The 23,770-nt window shown below is 42.9% G+C and overlaps 1 protein-coding gene across 1 annotated transcript in view; it reads right to left on the bottom strand.

The window, feature by feature from the left end:
• Positions 1-23,770, bottom strand: part of Col4a4 (collagen type IV alpha 4 chain) — a 121,775-nt gene that overhangs the window by 66,343 nt on the left and 31,662 nt on the right. The window contains exons 5-16 of the mRNA XM_038339472.1: positions 15,372-15,506; positions 14,136-14,180; positions 13,266-13,382; positions 9,867-9,935; positions 8,068-8,103; positions 6,261-6,323; positions 4,936-4,971; positions 4,704-4,745; positions 2,510-2,590; positions 1,720-1,773; positions 1,392-1,451; positions 521-565 (exon numbers count right to left, since the gene is read on the bottom strand). Of these exons, the coding sequence (XP_038195400.1) occupies positions 521-565; positions 1,392-1,451; positions 1,720-1,773; positions 2,510-2,590; positions 4,704-4,745; positions 4,936-4,971; positions 6,261-6,323; positions 8,068-8,103; positions 9,867-9,935; positions 13,266-13,382; positions 14,136-14,180; positions 15,372-15,506 (783 nt within the window). The remainder of the gene's footprint in view (positions 1-520; positions 566-1,391; positions 1,452-1,719; positions 1,774-2,509; positions 2,591-4,703; positions 4,746-4,935; positions 4,972-6,260; positions 6,324-8,067; positions 8,104-9,866; positions 9,936-13,265; positions 13,383-14,135; positions 14,181-15,371; positions 15,507-23,770) is intronic.

Genomic DNA, 23,770 nt, shown 5'->3' with positions numbered 1-23,770 from the left:
CACAACCTAAACACAATTCTTCACCCTTGCTGCTGGGCACACACAACAGTACAACTTAAACACAATTCTTCCCTCTGCTGGACACACACAACAGCACAACCTAAACACAATTCTTCACCCTTGCTGCTGGGCACACACAACAGTACAACTTAAACACAATTCTTCCCTCTGCTGGGCACACACAACAGCACAACCTAAACACAATTCTTCACCCTTGCTGCTGGGCACACACAACAGTACAACTTAAACACAATTCTTCCCTCTGCTGGGCACACACAACAGCACAACCTAACCACAATTCTTCACCCTTGCTGCTGGGCACACACAACAGTACAACTTAAACACAATTCTTCACCCTTGCTGCTGGGCACACACAACAGTACAACTTAAACACAATTCTTCACCCTTGCTGTTGGGCACACACAACAGTACAACTTAAACACAATTCTTCCCTCTGCTGGGCACACACAACAGTATAACTTAGACACATTTCTTCACCTCTACTAGGATGAACACTTGCCTTGAATCCTGGAAAACCTGGAGATCCATGGGAACCAGGCTCGCCCTAATAGTTACAGAAAATCAACAAGAAGAATTCAAACATAAGGCATGATGCTTTTATCTTTATCTTTGTCAGCCTTGCTGTGTTGTTATTTAGCCTTGATAAGCATTGATATACATCAGAATAAAGTGTATTAAGCATAAAATGGATTCTATGTGCTTATGCCATGTGGCATTCTCCTTGACCTTTGTTTAGTCTTATTCAGGAAATTCACATTATTACCCGTGTTTAATTAAGAGGATGTGTGCGCTTGCTCTTTCCACTGTTCCAATTTAAATTATTTAGCATAATAATCTACAGCACATTCATTTGCATGGAGATGAATAGTTACTCTGTGCAACTTCAGCATGAAAAATGACACAAAAGTCAAGAACGGACCAATCAGTAGCAGCGCTGGAGTGATGTCAGCCTACTGGAAACTGGTCTCCAGGGTGGGTGGCTCGGGTGGCTCCGTGGGGCGTACATTACTGACTAACATGAGAGAGCATCTAGGAGCTGACAGAGCGCTTTCCTGCGAGGCACCCATACCTAGACACCTTAGTATACAAAATACATTTACACGAACCAGCACAGGTGCCTATCACCCTAAAACTGAGCCCACAGGAGCAGCTATGGACTTGTCTCCTGCCCCCAGCGTTCCAGTCTCGTGCATGCCTGTTGTATCAAATTGGCATACATGGAAGGGGACACCCAATTCTTGGGCAAAATGCATTACTGTGTGTGGGATAGTTTTCGTGTTTGAGTTAATGGCAATACAGGCATAACCTCATGAGTGTATGGAAGAACAATGTTTTCAATCTCACTGAGGCTTAGGACTAAGGATCCTTACCCGGGGTCCTGGGAACCCAGGAATTCCTTTCTCTCCTTTGGTTCCAATCCCAGGCTCTCCCTTTAAAAGATGACAGCATTAGAAGGTTTCAGTCAACAACACTTTCTTAATTTCAAAAGCAACAACAAAACGAGAAACAAGAACAAAAACACTGGCAACAGCTTAAAGAGAGAGTAACTCCTCTACAGTGGGCGTTTATAAGATTATAGTAAGGCAATGAGAACTTTCAGTAGGAAATGCTAGCAGTTAAAATGATGAGAAAACCACACACACAAAAATCAGCTGAAAACATTATCTCACATAAATAAATGAAAGGAATTTAAATTACCTTGCGTCCTGGAGGTCCTGGAGGGCCAATCATTCCGGGAATTCCTTTTATACCCTAAAAATATGATTGATATATTATGATTACATAGTATTCCATACACTTCATAAAGCAGTTCTTTTGATGACCTGTTTCTCATTAGGCTTTTTTTTTAAAGTAAGGAATCAAATTAGCAACTCAGACCTAAATGCATTTTTTCCCTAGTTTTATTTGGATGAGTATGAGAAGCACAGAGGGCATGGAGGAGAGCTATGAACTCAGCCTGCAGGTTGAAGGTTGGGGATATTGTTATTGGGAGTACTGGCTTGTTTGGGTAAGGTAGGAGACTTTGGGTATAATTTAAAAACAACTACAGACCGTGCATCTTGCATTGGGAATACCTGTGTTGGACAGATGGATCAATTACCCACGGACAGATGAATTAATATTTTCCCAAAGTCTACCACATATCCAGCCCTATGCACGTGTTAGCTTCTCAGCTATCAAACCACGAAGCCCATCACCAAACCTGGAAGGTCAACTAGATCCCCCATGACCTTTGCTCAGGGGTAATGCTATCTTAGGTACTTAGCTCAGCCCCTGCCCAGTCTGTGGATCAGCGGCTGAGTGGACCTGAGAACACTGGAAGACTCTGAGCCTCAGCGCTCAACCCAGACTAACCAGACTAATGAGAGCCAAGTGAGGCAGTTTTGAGATTCGTTTGATGGAGCCCGGTAGCCCAGCCCTGGGCCTGTGCCCAAAAGAATTCCCATTTATGCTCTACAAGGTGACCTAGGAGGTAAGTGGGGCTTACCTTTTCTCCTTTGTAGAGGTTCAGATCAGGTGGCTGTACAAACAGGGTGGGCCCAGGAGGACCATGCTGGCCAACTTCACCCTTTAAAAAATCAAGAAAATAGGAATTTCATTTTAACTACCTTATGTTTTGAAGCAAAGAAAACTTTCATCCAGGAGTAATATAATGTTTTCAATCCTGTGAGCCTTAGATTTAAAATAAAAACTATGGAAGATGTGTTGTGTGGCATAAAATTTTATTTATTGTTTCTTATGAAAATATGGTTTAAAACAAATTCTAACAATTATCTATCATGTTATTGTCTAGAGAAAATGTGTTTGGTGCAGTGCTTTGTAGTGTTTATGTATGGTGTGAACACAATGCGTGCACATATATACACATGTCTGTTCACATGCATGTGAACAGTGTCTTGTTACATGCAGCCCTAAAACTATAATCAAACTAAATACTATGTATCTCATAATAACAAAAATCTCAGCAGATAAGAGACTGAGATAGGAGGATCACAAATTTGAGGCTAGCACGGACTGTATAGCGTGCCCATGTTTCTGATAGGCGGTATTTCTTCATAAAGAATGCCACTTCAAGTTTACTGAAAATAGTGTAACTAAAGGGATTCAGGCTCTTTGCAGAGCTTGCAAGGTAGGGATATTGTAAGTTTCTTTAATTTTAATATCCTGTTAGCTAACAGTGTTGAAATACTGAAGAGCTCAGAAGTTAGAGATAGTATAAGTTTTTTTCTTTCTTCCTTCCTTCCTTCCTTCCTTCCTTCCTTCCTTCCTTCCTTTCTTTCTTTCTTTCTTTCTTTCTTTCTTTCTTTCTTTCTTTCTTTCTTTCTTTCTTTCTTTCTTTCTTATATCCTGTTAGCTAACAGTGGTGATGTATTGATTGCTACACACATTTTGTAAATAGAGGACTGGGCAAACGCCTGGACAGCACATGCGTGAGTAATATGTACTGATAATGATAACCGCTCTCATCCTCATTGTCCAAACACAACCTATACAGACCAACAAAAAACCTATGCACAACCAAAAAAAGAAAAAAAGACCTACACAGAGCACCTTCAAGCACCATGCTACTATTTTTTCATCATAAAAAATACCAAATAGCAAACATAGTCAAATGTAGACAGAAAAGTCTGAAGAATAAAGCATCCACAGTCACATTACTCAGCAATACTTAGTAACAACCATGAAGGGTAGGGATTCAGTTTTTATTGTTTTATTTTTAATTTTTATGTTTAGATAATGTTTCATGTAGCTCAACTGACCTCAGACTTGCCATGCAGCCAAGAACTGGTCCTGAACTCCTACCTCTCCTATCTCCACCTTCCCGATGCTGGGATTACATGTATGTACCACCTTGCCCAACTTTTCCCAGAGAGGGGTGTGTGTGTGTGTGTGTGTGTGTGTGTGTGTGCATGAGAGAGAGAGAAAGAGAGAGAGAGAGAGGGAGAGAGAAAGAGAAAGAGAGAGAGGGAGAGAGAGAGAAAGAGAAAGAGAGAGAGAGAGAGGGAGGTAGGGAGAGAGAGAGGGAGGGAGGGAGAGAGAGAGAGGGAGGGAGAGAGAGAGAGAAGGAGGGACAGAGAGAGAGAGAAGGTTCACCTTCCCATGGGCTGGGATTGAAGGCATGCACCACCATGCCCAACATTGTTACCATCGCAAACTTGACTTCCTAGTTCTATGACCTCACCTTTATGGTCAATAGAATATTATGGGCATGTCTCTCACCATAAGAACTTCACATATATCTCTGACTCTTTTTAACTACCCATACTGTGACTTAACTAACCTGGAACTCCATCCATGTCAACAGGGAACAGGTCGGTCTTGCCATGTTAACCTTACCCTACTAACCTCCCTGCTGTGGAATAGATGCCCAAGAGTTGCTTCTCCTGTGTGAAGAAGAGCACCCATCTCCCGCCGGGCATTCAAGGTAAGTCCAGAGAAGCCACCACCTTAAATCACTTTCCTAGAGTACCCTACCCATGAAGTTACTTCCTAGCACCAGAATTGTGTTTTGTCAGAGCTCGGGGTATTATGTTTACAGCTAAGGGTAAACTAGGTCAGCAAGGAGGAGCTTGAGCTATGAAGTTGAACGATGAGGATACAGTGAGCACAGATGGTCACAACAGCCTCTATTGCTAGAGAAGGCATCTCAACATTTGCTCCTCCACACAAGGGCTCCTTACCGGGTCTCCCCTTTGCCCCTTTATTCCCACAGCACGATTTCCCTGAAAGAAAAAAAAGAAAGAAATCTAATTGCTTTCTAGTTTTAAAAAGACAATTACAAGCGATTAAGACTTCTATCTGTGCGGATCATTAAGGCTTACTCAAAAGGGAAGGAAGTGATTGAGAGGAGTGTCAATGACCAGTCATCTCCCTGAGGCCGAGTTCTGATGACGGATTTGATCCAGAACTTACCTTCAACCCAGGGCTCCCAGGATGACCTATAGGTCCCTAAATCAACGGGAAAAAAATATTAGCAGCCATAGTCATCAGAATATCTTCCATGGTCACCCCAAGTCTCAACTAGAAGACACATCTGATTTTAAAGTTGCTCGAGCCAATCTCATTCTTATAAGGATGATAATAATGTGATCTCCTAGAAGTAAGGAGAAAAATAGTGATTGCCAGAGTCTGGGGAGGCTGGATAGGGAGAAGGGCATGAAGAAGAGCTAGCCAATGAGAATGAAGATTCAGTTAGTTGAAAGGATTGGGTGCTGGCTCTACACCACAGTGAAGTGACGCTCAACAATCATTTGTCACACATTACAAAATGACTACTGAAGATCTTAAATGCTTCCAATACAAAGGAAGGATGTATGTTACAGGTGATGGATGTGCTAACTATCCTGATTTTATCACTGCACATTAGATGGATGCATCCAAATATCACGGTATACCTCATAAATACATACAGCTACGTATGTGTGCATGGAAGTGCTCATGGGTATGGAGGTGCATGTGTGTGGTGTATGTGGAGACCATGATCCATCTCAGATGCCCTTTCTTACTGTTAGAGACAGTGTCTCCCACTGAAATCTGGGGTTCATTAATTAGGCTGGGCCAGCTAGTCAGGTAGCCTCAGAGTTCTACCTGTATCTGTCCCCCAGCACTGGGACAGAAGCATGTGCCACCTTTATGACAGGAGCCAAGAAGCATGCTTGATTCTTTATGTGAGTTCTGCAGTAGGACTCAATCCCTCAGGCTCATATGGAAAATAATCATTCTAGCTCTGTGTGCACAGTTATCTGTCATTTAAAAATGATAAGCCTGGTGTGAGGGTGCATGCCTTTTAGCCCAGGCTCTCCAGAAGCAAAGGCCGGCCTGCTCTACAAAGTGGGTTCCAGGATAGCCAGGATGTTACACAGAGAAACCCAGTCTTGAAGAAAGAAAGAAAGAAAGAAAGAGAGAGAGAGAGAGAGAGAGAGAGAGAGAGAGAGAGAGAGAGAGAGAGAGAGAGAGGGAGGGAGGGAGGGAGGGAGGGAGGGAGGAAGGAAGGAAGGAAGGAAGGAAGGAAGGAAGGAAGGAAGGAAGGAAGGAAGGCAGGCAGGCACACACAATGGACTTTTAAACATGAATGGGCTCTTTTTCTGTGTAGGGAGTGACTTCCAATGGGAGACCTACGCACCAAGATGAATTCCTGCCTATAAGTGTGGTTCATTAGCCTGACTCAAGAATGCAGCTTTGTTCTCAGTGCTGCACTGTTGTCTACAGAGGGACAGCATCGGCAGAGCTGTACTTACTGCAGGCCCTGGTGCACCAGCATACCCCATGGGCCCTGTTGATCCTTGGACACCCCTAGATCCCTAGAGAAAGAGAGAGAGATCAGTATATGTACTGTGTAAACCACAATTATCTCTTGCAGACAGGATGGAATGTAACCTCAAGCAGATATGAGCCTGCAAAGCATTCAGTCCCCCACATACACTCATCTTCAGCAGAGGTGGGAGCAGCCTTCCAGTAAGGGTGACACACTCTCCTGTAGGGTTCCATTCAGCTCAAGAGAACAATCAGCATCACACAACCCAAAACTTGTAATAATTAAATCCAGAAACAAAAGAACTTCATTAGTTCTTCCTAATTCTAATACAACTTTATACATCTCAAGATGTCTCTTTATATCAGTCTTGGGTAACATTCATATTGAAAATCTTTTTTAGTTTATGCCCAGGAATATTTACCTATGTACCTTCTGCCTGCAGAGGCCAGAACAGGGATCCCCTAGAGCCGTGGTTCTCAACCTTCCTAATGCTGTGACCCTTTAATACAGTTCCTCATGTTGTGATGACCCCCACCATAAAATTATTTTCATTGCTACTTTATAACTGTAATTTTGCTACTGTCGTGGATCATGATGTAAGTATCTGATATGCAGGATATCTGATATGCTACCTCCAAATAGGTCAAGACCCACAGGTTGAGAATCATTGTCCTAGACCTAGGATTAGAGACAGTCATGAGATTCCAGGTGGGTGCTAGGAACTGAGATCAGGTTCTCTGCAAGAGCAGCCAGTGCTCTATAACCACTGAGCCATCTCTCTTGCCCCGTATTTAGATATTAATGTATTTGTACTTTTTAAAATAGATTTTTATTGAGCTCTACATTTTTCTCTGCTTCCCTCCCTTCCTTTCCCCTCCCCTTCAACCCTCTCCCCAAGGTCCCCATGCTCCCAATCTACCCAGGAGATCTTGTCTTTTTCTTCTTCCCATGTAGATTAGATCTATGTAATGTATTTGTACTTTTAAAAATACTCTTGAAATGTGGCCTAGAGGACCAAAGTGAATGGAAACACTGTCCCCAGCTCAGGATCAAGACGGTTCAGACATAAGAAATTTCCTGTCTCATGTGAGTTGCCAGCACCATGGCTTACACTCTGGCAGATGGCAGGGATGGCCGAGCAGTTCCAGAAGGCTGGGGAGAGCAGTGCCCCCTTCTCTACAGTTCACATCAGTTAGGGAATGGGCCTGGAAATGTGAGTCTGTGAATAATCGCTGGGAGGTAAAACTGCTTTCAGTTCCAATCTTGCAAACACTGATAAAATGAAAGGCTAATGTGATCATTGAATTACAAACTACGGGGAGATGAAAGTGGGCAATATAGCAATAAACAGTCACTAATTTATCAGGCAAAAATCTTAGAGAAGTGGGATAAAATTCCAATTGCTGCATTTATGTAGGAGGCTCTCTCTCTCTCTCTCTCTCTCTCTCTCTCTCTCTGTGTGTGTGTGTGTGTGTGTGTGTGTGTGTGTGTGTGCTTCTAAAAGTTAATTTTGTAAAGGCCAATAAATGCCTAACAGTACTAAATGATCATGACCACACAATGGGGAGTAGGGATAAAAGGCAGCTTTCTGAGGTTCAGCAGTGCTTCCCGGTGGGTGAACTAGACTTAACACTCCCATGTCAGTACTATGAAAATTTTAATGTTGACAAGAGATCACAGTTTTATTCTAGGTAGGTCCCACACTTTTTGTGGCTGGTCACATTGTGCTTAACATCTATAGAGCTATCAGAAGAGAAGACAGATGCCCATGGTCTTCTTGGGAGACTTACTGGCAAGCCGGGCAGTCCTGGGTCCCCGGGGTCTCCCTGCAATGACAACATTATACTATTTTACAAGAGGAGGGATTTTTTTTTATTGAAAATTTCCATCTCCTCCCCCTCTCCTCCCCCTTCCCTCCCCTTCCCTCTACCCATACCCCCACTCCCTCCCTCTCCAGGCCAAGGAGCCATCAGGGTTCCCAAAGGAGGAGGGATGTTTTCTAGGACACAGATGACCCAGAAAGACAAGTAGAGCAAGAATGATCTGCACTAAGCAAGATAGGCAGCAAATTCACTTTGTCAGTGTTGAGAAAACAATCACAGAAGGGCTCCACACAGCTGTTTTCCTTCATTTGCTCTCCTGTCTACCTACTGGAGGCCAGAACAAGGTTGTTGGAGTCAGTATAGGGTAAAAGGGGCCAAGGAGAAACACCCTGACCCTGACTCAACCCCAGGACCAGGGTTTGAAATCCCACCAATCCCTGAGCATGAAATCCCACCAATCCCGGAGCCTGCCCCAGAATCAGGCTATAAAAACCCACTAATTCAAAGATAGAATGCCCTGCCCAGCCCCCCAAGAAACTCTGTATAAACTCTGTACCCTGTTCAGTTTGCTGCTGATCCTCACCCCAGAGACAGCCACCCTCCTGGAGTTTTCCTTCCCAATAAATCTCCTCGACTGAGGTTTGTTGTGTGGTGTAACATTTTCTCAGGAGCAGAGCCCTGCTGTAACAACTTTCACAGGAGCCAGAGCAGAGTAGAATGGGGGAGAACTGTAACCCTTTCTCCTAGCAGAGCAGAGCTGTTACCCTTGCACTGGGGACACTTTTCCCTGGAGCAGAGCTGTATCCTCCTAGCTTACATTGACTTTGTGGCGTTCCTTAGCTTCTGACTGTCAGAATACCTTCCCATCTGAGCTGCAATGCTTACAGTCAAGACAACGTAGAAGAAGGATGTGGGTTGTCCTTCTGCTCCTCTTACACTACCATCTTGGTCTAAAAGTCCTATGTTCTCACAATATACCTATCTCTGGTCTAGTGGCTGTATGGGGCCTTGCTGTACAGTAGTGCTTTTCAACCTATGGGTCACGACCCCTCTGGAGTCTACATATCAGGTATTTACATTACTGTTCATAAAAGCAAAATTGCAGTTATGAAGCAGCAATGAAAATAATTTTCTGGTTGGGGGTCACCATAACATGGGGAACTGTATTAAAGGGTTGCAGCTTTAGGAAAGTTGGGAACCACGGCTCTGGAGTGGCAGGAAGGGATTGAAGAAGAGCCCCTCATTGCTGCAGCATCCAGACCTAACTCTCAACCTTGTGCCAAGGTTTGGTTGCTTTGTGTAATGATCAGAGTGTATGCATGCTCCTGGACACAGGGTCTTTCTAAACTCCTTATGCTTAAAGGACAATTTCAGATTTTACCCATGTTTAGGTCTAGTTACTTCTGTGGTCTTAGTTTCATAATTCTTGTTCAACCAGGGCCACCTTAAGGTTCTTAGTGAGTGACCTGAGATTCTCAGGTCACTCCTCACCAGTGACTACATGACCCAAATAACAGATGAGCCTGGGGAACCTCAAAATAAATATGTCCTTATAATTCTGAATGTGTAAGTGGCAAGGAAATCTACAGTCAAAGACATGAAGGTCAATACTTTCATACAAGAGGAACTGAGCCTTCTTGTTCTGTCAGGTTAATGACCAAAAAGAAAAAAATCAGTACATCCAATATAACTTTGAACCTCTGCTCATGCATTTCCCATTGGGAGAAAGACTCTGACAAACCCATGGTGAAGGATATAACACTCACCTGAATACCTTTAATGCCACCAGAAATGAACACCGATCTTCCTTTTTCTCCATTTTCCCCAGGCTGTCCCTGAAAAGGAAAGATTCGTTAGGAAAGAGTGGATTGCTGTTTCCCTGTTTTCTTTTCTATATAAAATACTAGTCACCAATTATAAAAAGCATTGTAACCATCTACCTGGGGTGGATTTATCATCTACCTGGTCTTACTGGTTTGCGTACAGGTTTCTCAGACCTTCAGTTGCATCTGCGAAGGCAGTCCTGAAGGAAGATGACCCACTAATGGATAGTTTTAGTTGCTAGTCATGAGGCAGAAAGACTGCATTCTTCTCATAATATAATGCAAGAAGGTATTCTTAAAAATAAATAATTTTGCAATTTTATTTTTGATACAGAAATAATTTTTAAGAGCATTTACTTGACTCCTTTCAGTATTTGTATTCAAAATTGATCTTACACAACCTTTGTAAGGCTGTCTTTCAAATTAATAGCCTCTTCCCTTTGTGAGGGTGCTAGCTTGCCTAGAGAGTTTTGTTGTTTGTTTGTTTGTTTGGTTGGTTGGTTGGTTGGTGGGCTGGCTGGTTTTTGAGACAACGCGTCACTATGTAGCTGTAGATTATCAAGAACCCTGAGATCTGCCTGCCTTAACCTCCCAAGGGCTGAGATTAAAGGCCTGAACCACGATGTCTAGCTGTTTAGAACACTTTTAAAGGTAGATAAACAGCTCAAAGAATTTCATTCTAATTTTCCTATATACAACTTAAAATCCCCGTTAACATATTATACGCATTGACTTGTCACACAGAATGTCTGCCTTCTTCATATTATCAAGCTCTCTGTAAAGGAGTATAACTTTCCAAGTTGATCCCACTCGCCAAAGCAGCTCCCTTTGTTTCCAGGGGGAGAGCCTCAGTGACTTCCTAGTAAGTCACATCAACTGCCCCCTTGAGGAATCAGTTTGGCCCCTGCAGTCAGACGTGGCTTTCTACAGTTCCAGTCTGCAGGGATCTCAGTTCCACACTGAGTTAAGACAGTTACGGTGACGAAAATCAACCGAAGAGCTGCACACAGGTTAGCGTTGAAACTTGGAGGCAGAACATTTGTCCAGCCAGCCCAAGGTCCTGGGTTTGATCCCCAGATTAAAAACTTCGCTTCACTGCTAGCTCCTCGGTCCACAAACCACTACAAGAATAACAGACCAGTCATGATCAGTGACTGATGGCATCATGTGTTTCAAAGCTCGCTGTGATTGATCACATAAGCCTACCATGATTGATCACTGCACATCTTTGTCCACTCCTGACTCTTTTTTTATTTTAATGCATCATTAGCAAACCCTAATTATGTATAAGAAGGGGTTTCATCATGGCATTTTCATTCATGTTCATAATGTATCTCATTCATAGGCGCCCTGTCCCTCTCTCTTGTCCCCTCTCACATCTGTTCATCTCTCTCTCTTCCCAGCTATGTCTCTTCTACCTTTGTGTCCTTTTGGTGACCTTGTGAGTTTTATTTAATTTGTCTACAAGAACAGGGTTGGGAGTCTGCCTACAGGAGTGTGACTGTACATCTTTTATTCAGACATGGAGGGAGAGAGAGAGAGAGAGAGAGAGAGAGAGAGAGAGAGAAGAGGATGGAGATGTAGAGAGAAGATGTAGAGAGAGATGAGAGAGAGAGAGAGAAGAAATTGAGAGAGAGTAATGAGAGAGAGAGAGAGAGAGAGAGAGAGAGGAGAGAGAGAGAGAGAGAGAGAGAGAGGTCTAGTACAACACTTAGATCTCAGAGATAAACTCAAGTAACATTTTACAAAAATAGCTACTTGAGAGAGGGAATTAGTCTTCAAAGATGAAAGGGAAACAAACACAAAAAAGCATTTAAAATGTTGCAAACGAAACTCCAAGTGTAACTGGAGTTGGAGAAAACATGGCCGCCAGAGCACACCCAATGGACTCATCCCCAGAGACCACAGTGGCCATGACGGAAAGACAGTGACTCAGACAACAGCTTCACACTGGAGAAACTGAGGGTGATATTTCTCAATGATGAAGACTTACCAAAACTTAGAAAGAGGGTGACATTTTGTCACAGCATAAAAAAAAAAAGATTAACTTGGTGCTATATATGTTATATGACATAAAAAATGGAAGCACTGTTGAGAACTTTTTTTAGAGACTAACTCAATACTTTAATTCTCAGTGTTTAAAATTACAAAGTGCTGCATAAATATTAGTTCTATTTTTTTTTCATTTCTCCATGTATTTATGAGTGACGGTGAGAGAATTTTTCACAGTTTACCGAAACACTTAAAAGGTCACAAGACAATAACAGCTTTCCCATCTGTGGCTGAGGTTGCTTTGGGTAGCTTTAGCATTCATGAACAGTTTCAGTTTATAGGCAGGGTGGTCAGAAGAAACAATCACTGCTTAACAAAGGGACTGTTGTGACATTCCAACACTGTAGTCAGTACTGCTTGCTGTGGAAAAGCTACCACTGAGAGCCCTGCTCTCTGAAATGCCTGGTTCAGTAGAAGGAGGTCTGGTCCTGTTGGAAGAACTGGGGATGTGTGCATTCATCTCACTGCGCTGGACTGTCAAATGGCTGAGACTAGAGCAGAGCGCTTGACTGAGAACCTTAACATCCAAAATGATTTTTATGTGATATTAAGAGAGGTGACAGCCTGGAATTCCTTCCGAGTTCTATGTTCAGACCAGTTCTTCTTCAGTCTAGAGCACAGGCAAGACGAACGGAGGGAAAGTGGATGGCTCGGGCAGTGCCGATAAGAAGCCTTCTGGGAGGATTTGAGAAGAGCTATTTAAATGGCAAAGTGGAAAGGCTTTTCAGGTTTACAGCCATATAGAGGAAGTCAACTTTTTCTTAAGGGAATGCATATTTTTATTTATTAAATATTTTTCTCAATTTTTAATCATTCTTTGAGGATTTCATATAATGCATTTTATCCCAGGCCAAATTATGTCAGATTTTTACTTAAGTGAGAGAGGCAGGGAGGGGCATGGTGAGAATACAAAAGTGTCCCTTGCTGAAGCTGTATTTAAAGACAAATTTACCCTAAATGGTGGGAGTGGAAGTTTTGGTAAACTGCCCCTTCCAGTCTTTGTACAGGAACTAGAAAGACCTTAATGAAACCCGTTAGATCACAACCCTTCTTAAGGCCACTCAGGGTCTTCTTACAGCATGGGAAAGAAAATCTAGTTTACTTCCACAGCCTGTGACGCCCCGACGTGTTCTGGTTCTGCCCACCTTGCCACCCCCCTCGGCAATCACCCAGGTTAGTTCACCATGCGGCAGGCAAAGCTGCGTTGACTCCACTTCCCTAATACACCAAGCTGTTCCCAGGATAGCCTTTTTACTTAGATCACTCTAGATTGCGCTAATGGTGTCTTACAGGGGGCCCTACTGGGCCAGGCACGCCTCTTTCTCCTGGAAATCCTGGATCACCTCTTGAGCCACTGAAACCATCCACGCCAGGTTTGCCTCTGGGTCCGGGAGGTCCTGGGTGACCCTGTAGAGGACAAAACTCTAAGCGAAATATTTCTGCAAGAAAACCCTAACACAAAGGCTATGCAACATGGACCCCAAACTACAGAACTTAGGGCACACTTGTTTACTCGTTTTACTTTGTGAGGTTTTCTAAAAGAGCCAGATCGTGAAATCACAATTTAGAAATGTACTATGTCCATGGTAAGTTCATTTAGCTTCAGTAACTCTCCAGCTTAGGAGAAAACCTTCCTTGAAATCCCGAGTCTTGGCTGCATTGTGAAGTTCCCCAAGCCCCACTTCCTCCTTCTCCCAGGCTTCTGTACTGTATGACTCTCAGCGTCATTTGCAAAGCTGGGACCCACCAGAAGATGAGGTTTCTGTTATGGGCACACATTTCATTCCAGAGCACTGAGCATGACAATAAATATCTAGCATCTATTCTGAACTTGTTTTTTAATGTCTTTGAAGACTTTGCTCTTTGTGTAAAATGTTTTAGTTTGGGAATTATTGCACATTTGAAGAGTAAGCAGTCTTTAAAGAACTAAGCGCACATCTATTTTGAAAATATATTTTTCAGGGATTTTGTCGTTTCCCCCTTCCCCTTTTTTTCCCTCTAAGATAGATTCTTATCATGTAAACCAGAATTGTCTCAAGCTCGTAATCCTCCTGCCTCAGCCTCCCAAGCTCTGACACCTTACTCTGCTTCACTTTAAAGCTCCTAGTGACTGCTTTTATTCCTTTCTTAAAACAATGAGAAAAATGTGGGGACACTCACTGGTACGCCATCCAAACCTGGAAATCCAGGGACACCAGTTGGACCCTATTTCAAAATATGAAACAGAGATGTAAAAATGAGTAGATTATTAGATTGGCAAGTATGGCTATTTGAAACTATGAACAGTTGATGACCCCAAATCCAAACCCCTTAGCAGTCATTGTCACTTCTTTTTAGGCTGATTGGTCCAGGCCTCAATGTCTAAGAAGCAATCCTTTCACACTCGGTTATATGGACCTGGGAAGGCGACTTGGCAGAACCAACCCAAACTGAATATCCTGTCAACCTCCAGCCCTCAGAATTCTTCCCAGGACAACAGACTCTTAATGTGAGCAACAGCAATTGATGGCGTTGCGTCCCTGCCCTGGCACTACACTGAATCGCAAAAGCATTTCACATTTTCATTAACACGAAATAAGCTATGGTTTTACATATAGGATGGTATACCCTTTGGTATTTTTCAAGGAATAAATGTGGATTAAGAAATTAACATAGGATGATCGCTAAGACATACTGTTGACTGAGAAATTAAAGGTTCAGCTTGGCACACATAATACTTTGTTTGGGAAGTTTGGAAAGCAGATGAACAATGCCAGTCCTCTGTGTTCACATTTACAGATCGGAGAAATGTTCTAGAAGGGCTTGCTCCTTGGGAGAGGGGCTGAGAAAAAGACTGGTTACCACGGAGTCCTGCTGTACTCTTAGTTTTTGACCAGGTACAGTCATGCGGTATTCCTGAGCCTAAGTGTTATAAAGAGGTGGGTAGAGCAATTTGTCCTTTAGTGAGATAATATACCTTTCCTTCCCGAATCCCTATCCATGGTGCAGCAGGCTACAGGCGTGCAGCTTCTCAAAGCTGCCCACTGTCTTAAATTATTTAGAAGAGTGTGAACTCAGATGTCTAGATTTCTCTTCTCTATGCAGGCTTACCCTAACACTCTGGGCTTCCCCAATGTTTTAGGCTTCCTTACCCTTTTTTTTTCTGAAGTTCTCCTACCTGTCCTGTGGCTGCTTGTCTATCTCACCTCCATGTTCCAGGCCTCTATGCCTCCATGCCTGCTTAGACTGCATGGGTATTTTCCCCTTCTGTCTATTCTCCTCCTTTTAACAGCTGCTGAGATTTGAAGTTTGCCTACCCCGGGAAGTTTTCTTTTAAATACTAATAAGATTGTGCTCAGAATTTTAAGTAAAACAGACCCTGAGCGTTGGGGACTGATGAGATGCTAACTGACTCACCTTGTCTCCTTTCTCTCCTGCTGCTCCAGGCAAGCCACTGACACCTCTCAGTCCTTTCTCTCCTGGAATGCCAATGGGTCCCGGGGGTCCCAAGGGCCCTATTGGTCCCTGTGGCCCCAGTGGTCCTGGTTGACCCTGAAGGTGAAAGGAGAGCAAAGGAAGCCATTGGGTTTGCTCATGTAGGCGCTTCCCTGTGAGTATAGGAAAATCAGAACACTAGAGCCGAGCAAATTTTAATAGAAACACAATTGATTGTCTAATTTAAGTAGAAGCTATGGCATTGCCTTTTCAAGTGGATTTTTAGCTCTGTGATAAATTTGCATTCTGGTGTGCATATATACATGTGTGCATGTATGTATGCATGCACATGCATATGTGCATATGTACATGTATGTGTATGTGTACAAGGGGACATATGCATGTTCGCAGATGTAAGTGGATTAAAGCTCTGCTATTATTTTTCCACTGCCAATTGCACTTGTCGGTCTTGGGATGTCTCATGAATCACAGAAGTAAAAACATCAAACTGTTACTGTTACCACGTAAAGAACACAATCATTAGTAAAGGAGAAAATGCCTGATTGTTTATATAATTCAAAGGAATAATGATCTTCTTTCCTATAGCTGCTTCCTCCTCCCAAGAGACAGGATTTCTCTGTGTAGCCCTGGCTATCCTGGAACTCTCTCTGTAGACCAGACTGGCCTCGAACTCAGAGGTCCACCTACGGCTGCCTCCTGAGTGCTTAGATTAAAGGTGTGCACCACCACTGCCCAGCTCTGTAGCTGCTTTTAGCTCATTTCTCAGTCACTGTCTGGACAATGCTTTCTGTGCAATCCCTGCAGTCCAGCTCCGTGCAAAGTATGTGGCTCCCAGCTGCCTGTAACTTCAGCTCCAGGGGATCCAGGACCCTCTTTGACCTTTATAGCCATTTGCAGTCACATACACATACACACAGGTAGATACACATATAAGTAGGTTTTAAATAAATATTTCGTAAGAGAAATAATAAGGACGGAATTGTTTTTGGGTTACTTCTGTCCATTCCCACACTCTTGAGGGACAGATGGACTGCTGGTGATGTTGACCACAAGTATGACAATCTTAGCCTGATCACACATTCACTTTAACTGCCCTCCACCTAAGGCCATGTACAGTTGGTGATTTTGGAAAAATAGTTCTATTAAAACATAATTTTAAGGGGATGGAGAGATGGCACAACAGTTAAGAGCACTGGCTGATCTGGCTGATCTTCCAGTGGTCCTGAATTCAATTCCCTGTAACCACATGGTGGCTCACAACCATCTATAATGGGATCTGGTGCCCTCTTCTGGTGTGCAAGCATATATGCAGGCAGAACACTGTATACATAATAAAAACAAGCTTTAAAAAACGTAATTTTGATATGCAGAAATTCAAGTTTGATTATTTTGTTTTACAATAATTAACCCATGAAAACAGAGAGGCTATTTTAATGGACTCAGAAATAGAGAAATATAGAATCAGTTTGTTCAAATGGCAGTGTCTCAACATTCTGAATTGGATGTGGGTAGAAAGTGTATTGGATTCTTGTTGCATTGAATAACTTGCTTTGCTGTCTTGGGCTACAGTCCTGACAGTAGACTGAGAGAAGTTTGCAATGACTGCTGAGTAACAAAGCTGTCACCAGTGCACGGGGGTCTGCCACATACTGTGGTGGCAAAGGTGCTAGCTACCATCTTAGCATGTTTTACACCTCCTTAGAGTTTGAAAACACCCTTCAGATTCACTTAATTCAGATTAAAGTTGGGCTGTGAGCTTTTGTGACTCTTCAAATTTTCTAAAATCCATTAAGAACAAGATAGTTTATAACCCTTTGTCCCAATAACACTCATAACAGGGTTCTTGGAAAAAGTATTTCTTGCAGAGCGCTCTCTGTTTAAAACTCTGAGATACCCAGGTGTCATTTCCATTTGTTTGGGGTACCTACTCCTGTGTGGTTATGTGAAGGAAGTACTGTGTGCTGGCAATTGGAAGGGTTCATACAGCCAGATGTTCTCCTATATGACAGAAATTTTCACCGACCTGGTGCCAGAGATAGCAAGCACCCCTCCCCCACCACCACAGCTAGCCATAACCCTCTCTGGGCCATACTTTGTCTTGCTCCAGAGTTAGCAAACAACCCTAATCCATCCTTTGTGTTACAGATACCTTTTGTTGCCCTTGTCTGAGAGTTTCCCATGGATACAAAGCCTATGCAAAACTGGTTAAAGGCAACCCAGGAAACCGTGGTACCTCCTGAATCAGGTATTTGCATTTGGCATTGTATTTTTGCATTGAAGCTTCATTCAGGCTGTTTTGAGATATGGAAATCTACTGGCAAAAGTGTAAACATAGGGAAAAATAAAAATGCTGAAGGGCTAAGGGCAGGTGTTTCAGTTCACCTAGGTTGAGGACCCCTGTGGCTGCTAAGGCTAAGTTCATTCTCTAAGTGTCTCTGAGTCTTCATTTCATGGACCTGCAGGAACCCATGCCCCTGCGCCACACTGCCAGCAACACCCCTAAAACCAGGGCAATAGCCAGGCTTTCTCACCAGAACAGCATATACGCATGAATGCCAGAATACCTTACTATGATCCCCTCTACTCAAGAGAACACCCCAGAGAGCATAAGTGACAACTGAGACCTAACCATTACTAAACTTGGATCCTGTTTAGATAGTGGTGCCGGACTGAGCCAATCCCAGTCATACAGGCAAGATGATACAAAGGTTTTAACTGGATCCTAGTGAAGGAACCACAAGCAATAATGCAAAGAACAATATCATTTGCCATAGCAGGATAAACAGTCTTGTGAAAACCCACTGGCCTGAGATGGGGCGAACACATTGATTGACTTCTCACAACAAAGCTCCACGTAGTGTCACCCAGCTGAGTTTTGGAATACTACAGTACCGAGTACCATGACAACGTGAAAGAACAGCAGCTGGGAAGGTAAAAGAAGAGAGAGGGAACACAAGAGCGCAGCCCAAGAAGAGAGGAAACCAAGTCAGTCATTTCCATGGACAGCTAGAGGAGCCCCTGATGGGAGGTCAGTTCCTGGTCATCCCGCCTGGGACTGAGAACCAGGGTGGTCCTCTCTGAGGCTGGGAAGCTGACCGAGAGACACAGGTGTGGGCAGTTAAACTCGGCTGAGCAAACATGGGTGTGCAGTGAGGGTCTGGGGAGAATGTGCCAAATTGACAGTATTTGCAAACAGTCATCGAAAGAGCAACCAAGAGCCACCCTTGGCCGCAGAAAACATGAGGAAGACAGTGATTGAGGACCCAGGCCCAAGGTTCAGTCCCTGTGCTCAAAGCTCAAGGCCACACTTCCTGGCTGCGTGTCCTTGAGTACATGGTTCCTTCTGAAAATATTTCATTAGCATATATTAATTGTACCCAATAAGGGGCTTTCATTGTGACATTTCTGGACTACACCTTGAACCTCTCTCATGCTCAGCTTCTTCATCTGGCAATAGCTTAGGGCCATAAAAAAGAATAAAACCTCTAAAGTTGTTTTAGAGAGTACCTGCTTGTGATACATGGTAGGCACTGTTAATATGTGCTATTATAACAAATGTGCAAATGACAAAGAGAAGCCACGAAACACTGCATCATATGCTCCGACCCTCAAGAGCCAGGACAGAGCCTTTTGTTGACTGTATCTTTACCAACGGGATTCTGGAATGGGATGTAAGCAATGGTGGGAGGGGAGATCCAAGCCAGGACAACGTCACATTCCCCTCCCTGTGCATCTCACAACCTGCAACCGTGAGCCTTGTAATAAAGATCAACTGCCGTTTCCACGTCACCATTAAGTCACTGAGTCCACGGGAATTACTTACAACCTTTAACACCTGCCCAGACTGTGCAAATCAAAATCAAACTATATAAATGTTTCCCTTTTTCTTCATGCTTGTCCATCCTCAACAAAATGGTTAATCGAGAATTCTAAAAGATTGGAATTTTTAAGAATTCTGATATACGCATATGTGTTACCAAATAGTAATGATAAAGCAGAGTTATGAGACATTGAGAACAGGGGAAAAGTAAATCAATTTGCAATGGATGACACAGACATTTTAGATCACAACCCGAAAGGAATAATGATGACTTCGGATAACTTTTTTTCCCTATGTTGATTAATTTTGTATCTAATATTAACCTTTTAAAAGAGATTAGATGATGTACATTTAAAAGTTCCCTTGTTTTTTAAACATGAACTCAGAAAACAACTGCTATTTTGCTGTTATTGTTGTTGTTTTGATTTTTTAAGACAAGGTTTCTCTGTGAAACAGTCCTGGCTGTCCTCGAACCCATCCTGTAGACCAGGCTGGCCACGAACTCACAGACATCTGCCTGCCTCTGCCTCCCAAGTACTGGGATGATGAGACAGGTTTACCACCATGCCTGCTACAAATTCTATTTTATTAAGTTTGGAATTATCTTTTTATCATGCAACCAATTTGTACATCAACTCCCCAAATTGTCCTCTGTGAATACAGTACTTTATAAGAACGTGTTTTTAGAGACATAGCAAGATGAACTCTCAACTCTCAACTGTAGAAAGGGGAACTAAGAAAGAGGCAACCAATTAACTGGCCATAAATCTCTTTGATGCCTTTCATTTCAGACACACAATCTTGAATCCAGCAAGCTAATGGAATTTTGCAGAGAAAAAGGGGAATGAAAACATTTAACACAGCAGCAAGACTGATAGAATTCAATTTAATATGCTATGGAAGCGGGTCCTGATCAGAGAAGGAACCATAAAAAATACTTTAAAAACAAACAGTGGAGCAGAAAATAGCTGTTTGTTCTGCTGAAGGGAACCAAGCCCTCCTCCAGGGCCCCTGACCCGAGCCCCTGCTCTTAACATGCACCCCAACTTCAGGCCATTTCTGGGAAGTTTTTATGCTTCAAAGCTCTGGGCACGCATCCCGACTCAGGAGGACCCTCCCTTCCTGTCCTCAGCTGACTCTCTCTCTAAGTTCCTGTGGAAAGAACCCATTCCCTTGACTTACTGCCCTTACCCTTGAGACTAAGATGCCTCTCCAGGATCTCAAAAAGGACACGTTTCTACTATTTGAACCATCTTCTTTGTACCTTCACCCTCCCCCAACCCTACACTCACTGAAACATGGGCTCCTGGAAGACAGAACATGGTGAAAAAGGTGTATTGGTCAACCTTCACTACTATAATTAAACAAACCAGAGGCAGGCTGATTGATTATAAAGAAGAAATCTCGGCTGAGGATGTAGCTCAGTGGTGGAGCACACATCTAGCATACATGAGGACCTAGACCCAATACCCAGTATCACAAATATTAATAGTAATAATAATAATAATAATAATAAATTGCAGAAAATGCATGTATTTGGGCTCATATAGTTCTGGAAGTACATGCAGGGTATAAACGACATGGTACAGACTCTGGCCAAGCCCGGGAAGCTATACCACATAATGATGGGAGAAAGAGTGTGTGTGCTGGGGTCAGGGGGGGGGGTTACTTTCTCCCCTGTCCTTATAAAGCCACCTTATTAAATCATGGGGCTACACTATAATATTTTATTCTATTAACTTCCCCAGTGGCCTCACCTCAAAGCATTATGGTAATCACCAGGAAAGCACAACAGAGTCAAGCTTGCCAGTGCAAGTGTGGGTGAGCAAGCCCCTAAATTGTGAGCATAGAAGAGCTGTCCTCATTACCCATCTGCCTTGGGGCAGCATGGGCAGGGGAGAGTTGACTGCCCCTGTACCCATCAATATGTGGAGCAGGTGGAAGAGCTGGCCCTGTGATCATAAGGGCGGGAGAGTTAGCCCTGATAGTGCAGGTGTGGGTGAACAAGCCCCGAAGTTGTGAGCATGAGAGAGATGTCCCATTTCATATTTGGCAGGCCAATCCTACAGCTGCCCAGGTCCAGACCCAAGGATATGACTTGGCTCACCCCATCATCCAACCCAGCTTTGATCTGCTGGAGCATATGAAGGAACCTGACCTGCAGACTCAAAGCTGCAGGATCTCCATAACACAGGGCAACAACAGGATATCCAAGAGGACTCCAAGCTAGTGCCCAGCATTGCTAGGGTAGCAGAAACCAAAGACATCAAACCAGACCAATGACTCTTTGCAGTGAACTCTTGCAAGTAAGAATATATGGACAAAGGAGTTTACAGTGACTTATTGTGTCACACTGCAGTTTCTATAAGGATATTTTTAAGTTTTTCTCTTTTTATTTTATTTTATTATTTTCCTTTTTTCTCTCTTAAAGTTTGTTTTATTTGGGGTGTGTGTGCAGGGGTGGAGGGCAGATGAGAAGGGACAGGGAAATGAATGGGATCAAGAGAGATGCATGGCATAAAAGACAGACAGACAGACAGACAGACAGATAGATAATAAATAGATAGTTGATAGATAGATAGATGATAGATAGATAGATAGATAGATAGATAGATAGATAGATAGATAGATAGACAGACAGACAGATAATGTTGAGGCCTTCCACCAGATTGCCCCCTGCTGAGAAGCAAGAAGACTTGCTTGCAAGCCTGCCAGAGTCTTAACAAAATGTGACATAGATATCATTATGCCTTGATTCCAACCTCCCTAAACAGCAACTTTGCAAGTGGAAAACTCACATAAAATGTGGAATGTCTCCCTTTGAATACATGAACTTTATGGCTTCATTTTAGTGCTTTTTAATATTATTAGTTATTTTGTTACATGATTAAATTTTAAAAGAAACACATTAAACCTTGGGTGCCTGTATTAAATTTGTCTAAAAGTCCCCCAAACGTTAGTCTCTGAAATAGTGGTCTGACAGTTCTTTCCATTAGAATGAATAATTTATCTACAGTAAACCAGAAAGAATTCCTATTTTCATCAAATCAGCTCACATAAAAATGGGGTCAGGAAAAAAATTCCTTATAAGTAAGTAGGCTTGCTTATCTCTAAGGCTATCTTAGAATCAATTAAGAGTGAATAAAGAAAAATAACAGCTCATGAAAGTTATTTTTGTAACTAGAGAATCAATCACCACAAGAATGTTTTATCATTAAGAAACAGTTTTAAAAAGCCCCAACTGATCCTAATCCCTAGTCCCCACCCATCATTCATGACTTGATTAAAACAGATTCCACATGGAATCCTGCAACTGACGTTCAAATAGAGAACAGTGATTTACGTTATTCCTACTATGTGCACAAAATTTGCCTCTGTGGTTTGTGAATTTCATTATGAGACAGTGAAGTCACTGGAAGCAAAATCAGGTGACAACCAGTTTGACCCTTGAGCGACATGGGCATGCCGTGTGAAACCACCAGGTCACCTCCTTCCCTCTGTTCCAGAGCCAACCTGGCGCAGGTCATCAGATGAATCATTGGCTACCTGGCTCCTGGCTCATCCGGACAGAAGAGAAAGATCAGAGCACATAGAGAATTGCTTGGAAGTGAGGACAGTCCTTAGGAGTCTGTCCCTGGCTAACTGACTAAGTCAGGAATAGTTCCTCAGCAGGAGTAAGAAAAATCACATTTGTTTTTACAAGGTAGAAAAAATCAAAAGATAAAAAGAATTATACATTTCTAAAAAATAAAACAAAATATTCAAGTCAACCTCCTTTTTGCTGCCACTGAACTCTTTTCTCTGAGACCAGAACACCTGTGATAAAAGTCTTTTGCGATTTTTAGCAGTTTGGTTGAAAACTGACAACTACACACACATATACAGGGCTAGGGAGATGGCTCAGCTGGTAAGGTACTTGCTATGCAAACATAGGGACCCGAGTTTAAGCTCCGGAACCCATATTTAAAAGCTAGGTGGGAAGGTACAGGTTTGTGGTCCCAGAGTTGGGGAAGTGGGTACGGTCAGATCCTTGGGGTCTATGACTAGGCAGCCTTGCTCATTTGATGAAATCCAGACCAGTAGTAAACTATTTCAAGAGGTAAAAGGGCATCAGAGATTGTCTTCTGCCTTCTACAGTCTCTGTCTCTCTGTCTGTCTGTCTGTCTGTCTGTCTGTCTCTCTCTTTCTCTCTCTCTCTCTCTCACACACACACACACACACACTGGCTATCAGAAGTATTACAGGAAGGATAAAGGTTTGGTTATATGCTGACCACTCTCTGTTACTATCTCATAGAATACAATCAGAAACACTGTAAGTCGTGCAACATTATCCTCATACAGACAGATGAGAAAATTGCCTCAGGACCACGACTTACTCAAGCCCATAACCTTGCTTCAGGACCGCAACTTAATCAAGCCTGCATCCTTGCTACTTGAATCCCCACCTGGATGGTCATCCTCCCTCAGGACCCCCTCTGCCTTCCACTACTTTACTGGCATAGTGCGGGGTCCCTCTAAACCCTGTGGTGTCTGCAGTG

The sequence above is a fragment of the Arvicola amphibius genome, chromosome 8 (genome assembly GCF_903992535.2).
Source record: "Arvicola amphibius chromosome 8, mArvAmp1.2, whole genome shotgun sequence".
In the NCBI taxonomy this organism is placed as follows: Eukaryota; Metazoa; Chordata; class Mammalia; order Rodentia; family Cricetidae; genus Arvicola; species Arvicola amphibius.
This window is presented reverse-complemented; position numbering and strand designations above follow the sequence as displayed.